This window comes from Eptatretus burgeri, chromosome 1 (assembly GCF_056783735.1).
Source record: "Eptatretus burgeri isolate ZD-2024b chromosome 1, Ebu_testis_v1, whole genome shotgun sequence".
NCBI lineage: Eukaryota > Metazoa > Chordata > Myxini > Myxiniformes > Myxinidae > Eptatretus > Eptatretus burgeri.
This window is the reverse complement of record NC_140961.1, coordinates 37,593,080-37,602,041: the sequence shown is the minus strand read 5'-3', so window position 1 is coordinate 37,602,041 and position 8,962 is coordinate 37,593,080. Positions and strand designations below refer to the sequence as shown.

Below are 8,962 nucleotides of genomic sequence, written 5' to 3'. Positions count from 1 at the left end.
TCTTTGAGAAGGACTCCATAGAATCTTTAATGGCCACCAACTAATGCAGGCAGACATGACACTCAGTTTAACATTAATCTACACACACATTGATGAATCACCCTGCCCTGTAAAACACAAGGATGAGAGTTTATAGTTGGGCCAAGATTCAAACCCAGGCGAGATGGCCTCGAGGAAAGTGTGTGTGTACCTCTGGGCCATCTTGCCAGCCCATACAGTATGTAGCCAAATAATAAGCTATATTATTTACAAATGCCAAGTTATTTGAATTTTTGCAGTGATGTAACGGTGGTGAGTGATAATCCATGTGAGTTTTGCATCACTCCTTTAGGAACCCAAACCGATTTGAGAAGGGTCAATAAAATGGTGGTGACGAGATGGAGGTGTTCCACAGTCCGAGAACACTGGCCATAAACGGGGAATCTGCTTGCTTGTGGGCAAAACCTGCCCTGCAGGATCCATGTATCGCTCACACCAGCAAATCGCAGACGCCACTTCCAAACTAGCCGCTCCTTCACCAGCATCATGTGGTCGAACATGTCACAAAGGGCTTCCTGATCAGTCTCTCACACGAAAGCATGGCACTTGCAAATACCTCCCTCACCAGTGTCACCATACCTGGTGTTGGCTTATTGGTTCGGGTGGTGGGCTTTGGATCCTAGGGTCCTGAGTTCAAATCCCACTCAGCTGTTGAATTAATACCAGGTGGGGTTAACTCGGCCTGTCCTCCTGAGGTCGGCAAAATGAGTACCAGCATGCTGGTATACTGTGTTGGAGTGGCGACCCGTCCAGGATTGTGTCCAATAGCCAAGGAGACTGCTTGGGCAGCACCATCGCTCTGCACAGAGTATGGTCCCGATATCCTCCTCCTCCAGTGTCTCACGAACAAGACCTTCACGTACAAACAACTTCCTCTGAACCAACATGTCGTGGACAAGTGTTTCTTCAGGACCACTTACAAACAGCTCTGTGTTCAGCAACATCACGTCACTTTGGGCCCTGTCACACCTTGACGTTTTAGCCAGCATATGGCAACGTATCAAAATGTATGTAAAACGCTGGCATACGCTGAACTATTGATTTTTTTTCAGTTTTGGGCGTATTCATAACGAGTTAGACGTATGCATAATGTATTAGTAATGTACACAGAACGTTTTGATAACTTATACCAACAAATGCTTAGCGTGTTGTCGGCGTTCACAACCTATGCCCAACGATCGTCTAACTTATGCATAGCGCGGCAGCGTATCGCCGACGATCACGTGGCGTAGCCTATGAAAAGGCTGCCCCTCGACGATTCAAATCATAACTGCACTAGACATCGAAGTGTCAACATCACCGTCATGCCGAAGAAAACTTCGAAGAATGCTGCAAAGAAGTCTCCTGGCCGTGGACGTGGACGCAAGGAGGATCCATCATTACCCACACCCTCCCCATCACGCTCACATACTACTACTGACATGGACCTACTACTACTACTGACACGCTCACCTACTACTACTACTACTGATACTACTGACATGGACATCTACTCACCATGGAGTCTGAAACACTGACGGGTTCCTCCTGTGTGAACCCCATTTTTATATACCAATTCCCCTAAATTCTGCTAATACGCCATTATACGGTAGCTGTAAGTTAGAAACACGTTCAGTAAGTTCTGTGTTCGTCCGGAAGACGTCAAATACGTCTACATACGTCAATATGCGTTTGAGATACGTTACACATAGGTTCAAAGCACGTTACTCATAGGTTAAGGCCCAGTCACACCTTGACGTTTTAGCCAACGTATGCCGATTTTTGAAAATATTTTCTAAAACGCTGGCACACGTTGAATACGTTATGGGTAAGTTTTGATAACGTTGAGAGCATGCTGAAAAACACTGCCATACGTCGTTGTACGTTGGCTTTAAACGTTGTACTTTTCGGTTGTGCTCAAATTTTTTCATGCTTGAAATTTCACGACGTATGCCGGCGTATGACTCACACGTTCCGCTACGCTGGCCACAAGTTGTATGCAAGGTCTGTGATCGTTGACAGACGTCAACACATGCTACTTGTAAGTTAATGATAAGTTGAGACACGCCGAGGTAATGTTTAGCATACCCGAAACTTATTTCTAACCAATGATTAACGTGTTGTTGGCACGTTACGCGATCGTTGCCACACGTCGACAGACGTTACTTTTAAGTTACTCATAGGCTGAAAGACGTCGGCATAATGGATCGTCCTTGCGTCAGCGTCCACGGCCACGGCCAGGGCACTTATTTGCAGCATTCTTCAAACTTTTCTTCGGCATGACGAGGATGTTCACACTTCGATGTCTAGCTTGGCTATGATTCCAATTGTCCATCGGCAGCGTCTATTTAAAATATTTAAAATTTGAGCATGTTTAAAATTTGTCGACGAGCTCGGCGTACTACGACGTATGCCAGCGTGCTCTTAACGTATACAAAACTTACCCATAACGTATTTGACGTGTGCCAGCGTATTGGCCAATTTTTTCATACGTCGACATACGCTGGCAAAAACGTCAAGGTGTGACAGGGCCTTTAGAAACGTCTCCCCCGTAAGCAGATAACGTACAAACGTATCCATCTCTTCATGAACAAGCACTTGGTAAGGGCTTCATCTTCACTTCGCATCTCCGGGGCATGCACATCACTCGGTAACTGATGTCTCTTCATGACCACCTCACCAAAATGTCATGGACAAGCACGTCACTTGTAAACGTCTCCCATCCTCCCTCAGCAGTATCACATGGAAAAGTCGCTTCACGAGGAACCCAAATGAAAATTTTCTTCTTCTGAAAACCATTGAGGATCATTAATCACGGTCTAATTTTAAGGGGGGGGGGGAAGTTGAAATTTTTGCCAATCACAAAGTGTGGAAACCAAAAAAACCAACAAACAATCAAACAAATCCCTCGTGTCGATTGTCCATTTCCTTGTGACGTCACATCTTGATCTGAATGGCGGCTCACAGAGAGAAACGGTGCGTTTCGAGCCCGCATTGAGATACCGATCCCACCGTCATTAGCAACACTGAAGGTTCTCAGTATGTCGAAACTGATTCGTGGGATCTTGAAGAAACTATTGGAGATGAAATCGGTAATGGCGATGTTTGAGGGAATTGTGGAGGCGAATCGTTTTGAGGCTTGCTCGAGCGATTCTGACGAAGATGGCGGCTGTGGTGGTGGTGATGAAGAAGACGACGCCGTCGCACGTTCACCACAGATTGGTAGGTTTTTGTTTGTTTTTTTTTTCCATTCAAACACGCGATTCAATTCCATTCAAACATTCAAGTGGTTTATAAGGGATTTTGTGTTAATTGATAAATCCGTTACATTACTGGAGTAGAAATGGCCGTCATCGCCCGACAGCACAGACGTTGCTCAGGCACACTGCGGACAAAATGGCCGATGAGTGGTGCTTTGTCCCACCGTCGCAGGCTGACTCGGTGTTTTGTATGTTACGGGATCATCCCGTTTCTTACTTCCACGGGATGCCATTTGTGTGTCTGTGTTCCTGTCTCATTGGTGCTGTTTCGTGGCGTGTTCGTGCTGCGTTACTTCGTGCTGTGCTGCTGTCGTGTCGAGCTTCTGCCCCAGTGGAGGGGAGGGTGGTGCTAGCTGAGAGAGGGGGTGTGGGGTGGTTGTCGGTATTGTGGGGGTGATGGTGTATGGTGGAGGGGGGTGGGATGGTGGTGGATATTGTGGGGATGATGGTTTATGGTAGGGGGGGATGTGGGATGGTGGTGGGTATTGTGAGGGTGATGGTGTATGGTGGGGGAGGGGGATTGTGGTGGGTATTGTGATGGTGGAGGGGGGATGTGGGATGGTGGTGGGTATTGTGGGGGTGATGGTGGAGGGGGGATGTGGGATGGTGGTCGGTATTGTGGGGGTGATGGTGGAGGGCGGGGTGGGATGTGCCATGTGGGATGGTGGTGGGTATTGTGGGGGTGATGGTGGAGGGGGTGGGATGTGCCATGTGGGATGGTGGTGGGTATTGTCTGGGTGATGGTGGAAGGGTGGGGTGTGGGATGGTGGGGTTGATGGTGGAGGGGGGATGTGGGATGTTGGTGGGTATTGTGGGGGTGATGGTTGATGGGGGATTATGGTGGAGGGGGAGCAGTGGAGGTGTGGATGCTGAAAGTTTTAGCATCCTCAGTCAAATACTCTTAGAGGAGTAGACGATCACACATACATACTGTCTCTGCTATAAATAGACGGTGGTTCATTTGGTTTTACAAGCCTGGTGTTGGCTTCGTGGTTTGGGTGGCGGCTTGGGATCCTAGGGTCCTGAGTTCAAGCCCCGATGGCCGCTGAATTAAAAATACACCAGGAGGTTGACTCAGCCTGTCATCCTTCTGAGGTCGGCAAAATGAGCACCAGTGTACTGGTAAGGGGGACACTGCATCAGCGGCATAGCCGCGTCCCAACCAATGATGCAACCGGCAGCCATAGGCTGCACTCTATAGAGAGAGAATTTGGGTTGATAACTGATAATTATTTTCAGGTGTTTGATTCACTGCTCTAATCGCCCACGTACATATGCTGGTAGCTGGGTAGAGATGGTGTTAGTTTTGAGCGACTGCTACTTCTTCCACTTCATCGTGGGGATGGCATCCTCAATCATGGTGGATAACCATGAGAGCTATAGCCATCTCTGTTGTTTCATAACGGTTCTCTGTAAAATGTTCTGAACATAAAAGGGAACATTTTGTTGGCCTGATCCACGCTCGGGTTTTTCTGACAAACCTCGTCAAATTTCTGGCAAACTTATGTTCTTTCTGCCATTGGTGTCAGATGAAATAATCTCAGTTTGTATTACTATACTGGCACAGCCTCCTTTGCTGATGGCCCAATTAGTTGTCGTGTTTGCCAAAAATTGTGAGTGAGAAGGAAAAGGAAAGAAAGACAAATTCACCTGTGCATAAAAGCTGACTGGAGGCTGTTGATTAAAAGGTCAAGCATTTCAGGTCCCAACAAGTCCCAGAAGGCCTTGTACAACTGCAGGGATTCCATCGAGCACAGAAGCTTTCCCCGTGGGAAAAGTTTGCAAAGCAATAAAAAGTTCTTCAAGAGTCACTTCCTTGTCGAGTTGCAGACTCGGGCAAGGTGGGCAAATAATTGGTTCGTGAACGAATCATGTCTGTTTTTGTGTTCTTGGCACAATACAAGTCAGAGAAATATTGCTTTGTCAAGCTTCAGATGTCTTTTAGATCATGAGTTGTTCGACCTCCTTGTGTCTGCAGCGAGGTTATCTGCTGGCTTCTCTTTGTTCGCGTTTCCAAAGCAAAGAAAAACTTGGAAGGAGTATCAATAAAGCTCAAGTTTTCCATGCCCCTCGAGCCTGCTTTATGCAGAGTTGAGCAAGGAGGGCTTTTTTCTTTGCTGGTAGAGAACTAGTTCTTTCAGCACTGGGAGTTGGAAGGCTTGATTGTCTCGACAATATTTCTTTGGCGATAAGAGACTTCAGCGCAAATTAATCTTTTGTACAAAAGGATGGTATTGCTGGCAAAAGGTCCTAATATGGGTTTTTGCATTGTCCCACCATTGTGCAAGGCAGGAGTAGGAAGGATTCCGCAGCAGTAGGGTTTTCCAAAAGGCTCGAAAGGCAACAGGAAAAGCATCGTCTTTCAAGAGGCTCGCGTTGAAGGTCCAGTGAGCGGCACCGCAATTACGGGCCGGGGAAAGAATGCGAATAAAAACCATGTGGTAGTCCGAAAGACCACTCGGGACGACGTTGACATGGCCTACAACATTTAAAGAGCCATTGTCAATATTAAATATAGCCAGCCATTCCTACACCGGCACCACGTACATATTTCCGTGCAGATGGGTTTTGGAGCCTCCATACATCCAGAAGGGAAAATTTGGACAATGCTTTCTTCAAGGGTGCTGTACTTGGTGAGTGGGGCTCTTCTCCATTGCAATCAAGGGTGGCGTAAAGTGTGCAATTAAAGTCCCCACTCCGACAAACAAGACCATCAAAATCAAGGTGTGTGAGGGACATTTCTAACTGTGTAAAAAATTCCAATCTTTTCATGCAAGTACTCGGTGAATATACAATTAATAGAGTGTGTTTATAACTATTGGAAAGAAATTAATCGAAAATAAATGGCATTTAATAATCTCTTTTAAAAATGTAACACCTTGTGCACAAAAGGAGGATTTAAATAAATAGCCACCCCAGCACTAGGACAAGCAAAGGCACTAAAAACCCACTGTCCTTTCATTATTCGAGTCCATTCGCTCATACGCGAAGAGCTACATCTCGTCTCTTGCAGAAGAACAACATCAAAACGTTTTTGTTCAACAAGCAGGCTCACCTGAGCCTTACGCAGGGGTGAACGTCCCCCATTTATATTTAAAGTTACAACAGAAAAGGTCATGTTGTATGTAGGGATGGTTACGAGGTAGTGGGGAAGTTGGGCTGCGCTTGCAACTCTTTCCGAGCTTTAAGTACATACTTCTTAAGACGGAATACTTGTGGCTCAGCCACACCAAGTTGTTCAGCCTTAACCCTGCGTTAGTACCATGGTTTTTTTTTTTTTACGCCGTTAGTACCCTGGGGTGTTTGAGCACCCCAACTTTTAAATTTTTAAAATGAAGTATGTAAGCAAAACTAGCATCAAGTTCAACTCATTTATTTAGTGAACGTATGCAGGATTATACATATAATTATATTTCAGTTTGATTTCATAGTACATGAGTACATAAATACATCAAGACAATAATAGAAAACAAAATTTATCAAAACTCATTAGCTACAGCAGAAACATCCTCATCACTCACTTTCATCACCTGATATATTTATTTTGGCACTTAATGCAACTGACAGTCAACTTGCTGTGTTCTTTACACGCATGTTTACCACACTGGTTACACACTGTTTTCACTTTATGATCGCGTGACCTGGGACAGAATGCACATCTCTTTGCCCCCTGTGACGAGTGGGGTTGTGGGGGCATTGGGCATGCAGGGAACCTTCTTTTTGATAATTTCTGGTTTATTCTTACCTCCAGAATTTGGGTCAATTTTGTCATCATAGTGCATGCTGCTGACAAGAACATTGTTCTCCTTCTTACTCTGCGGGATGTATGAAACTAGTGTCATTTTGTCTGTGAAACCAATTATGCTGTCATAATTACATCTGTTCTTTGTCTCTAAGAATTCCTTAGGAATTTCAGGCTTATTTTTTCAGTACCTTGTTAGTACCCTGAGGTATTGTCTCTGCCCACTGAGAAATGACGTCTACCTCTCACAAGAGTTCCCACAGGACCATGAAAAATTTTGAGCGCACTCAACACACAGAATCGTGAAGCAACTGCGGAGAAAATGGATATTAGTGCGCACATCTATAGAAAACGGGACATTTAAAAAAATTGGGGTTTCCAAACACCCCAGGTACTAACGCAGGGTTAAGGAAGAGACGCTTTGAAGAGGTTATATAGCCTGAGAGGTTCAGAAGGAAATTAATTTTAACCTTTTTCTTTTGAAAAGTGTCCTGAAGGAACTTTTAAAATTTCCATGGGTGATATATCATCATCATCATCACCCTCTAGTTGTTGAGCTATGGCCAGTGTTACGAATCTGGAAGCCATTTGCACACAAACAGACAGCAGTCTCTAAGCTTAGTTATTTGGATAAGTATGTGTTTATAGTTAGAATCCTTCCTTCTGTCTCATGTAAATTTCGTGTGTGTGTGCTGCTAGTTATTTTATAGTTAGGTTATTACATCTCACCACCTGCCCATCACACTCCATCGGCACCGTTGGCTGCTCGTCCTTTGACTTGCCGAGAGGGGGGCCTCGCGGTCCCAGTCCTCGGCTTCCACGAATGTTCCACATGCAACGGGGCTTCACCACCATCCACCTTCCTCAAACGCGTGGAGGGGAGGGGCGGCTTTCTGTCATGGCTGAAACCCCGACCAGAAAGGCTGTGCCCGTAGGATCCTGGCCAATTGGAGGCGAACAGCGAGGTGTGCTGACCAAGGCCCCTCCCCACTGAGGGAGGTCCATAAAGTTCCAGAGACGCTCTGAGGGGTTGTTGGTGGAAAAACGGGAGTGGTGTGGACGGAAGGCCGTTGTCGTTGACATTGGCGTTTGCACGAGGAGTTCTGTGGACCCCGATGATTCACCACCCGAGCTCCGCCACGAACCACGAGTCCCCCACGTGCGACTGGGGATAGGACCGACGACCTTTGTCAGGTGCCGCATCACGGAGCGTGCCTTCCCTCCGATGACCAGGTACAAGCCGAGCCCTGGTCCCCAGCTCGCCTTTCCCTCCTGAGCTGAGGGACCGAATAAAGACCCCACGGGGTCCATTTCTTTTGTGTGTATGTGTGCGTGTGCGTGTGCGTGTGCGTGGTGCCAGTCTGATGAGGCCTTAGTTATTTTTAGCTCGCCTGTTCGAAGAACAGAGAGCTATAGCGATAACCCCCGGCGTGAGCGTGAGCGTCAGCGTGAGCGTGAAAATGTTAAATTTTTTGTATTACGGAAAAACCCCTCGACGGATTTCGACGAAACTTGGTGGGGGGGGGGGGGTGGGTTAGGTATGGTCCAAGGATCATGCCATTAGATTTTGGACTTTGTCCCCCCCCCCCCCAAAAAAAAATTGGAAGAGAAATTTTTTTTTTGCATTTCTACATGCTTTAAGTGATTTCCAACCCCCCCCCCCAAAAAAAAATTGTTAGAGAATTATAAAAAATATTAATTATTAGACATCTTTTAAAAACGATAAATGTATAAAAAGGCGAGCATTGGGTGGCTTTGACACCAAATCTGGTATAACTTTGTTTACAGATCCGCCGACGGTATATTTGCCGAAATGAAATATAAATATAAAACACATTTTTAGCCTTTTATATTTATACATTTTCCGCCGAAGGTGCAAATGTTTCAAAACCCAAAATGTAAACGTCGGCATTTATTTTCAAAATATAATTTCGTGCCGCGT

The 8,962-nt window shown here is 45.9% G+C and overlaps 1 protein-coding gene across 5 annotated transcripts in view; it reads left to right on the top strand.

The window, feature by feature from the left end:
• The first annotated feature begins 2,964 nt into the window (after nt 1–2,964).
• LOC147034264 (uncharacterized) overlaps nt 2,965–8,962 on the top strand; it is a 198,603-nt gene continuing 192,605 nt past the window's right edge. For 4 of the 5 annotated variants that reach the window (XR_015057746.1, XR_015057748.1, XR_015057751.1 and 1 more), the window contains exon 1: nt 2,965–3,240. Coding sequence is in view for 1 of the 5 variants with exons in the window: in XM_085879630.1 (XP_085735756.1) it covers nt 3,060–3,240 (181 nt within the window). In the remaining 4 variants the exon portion in view is untranslated. Of the gene's footprint in view, nt 3,241–3,286; nt 3,467–8,962 lie in introns of those variants that run through there. The other variant, XR_015057752.1, reaches the window with a different exon arrangement.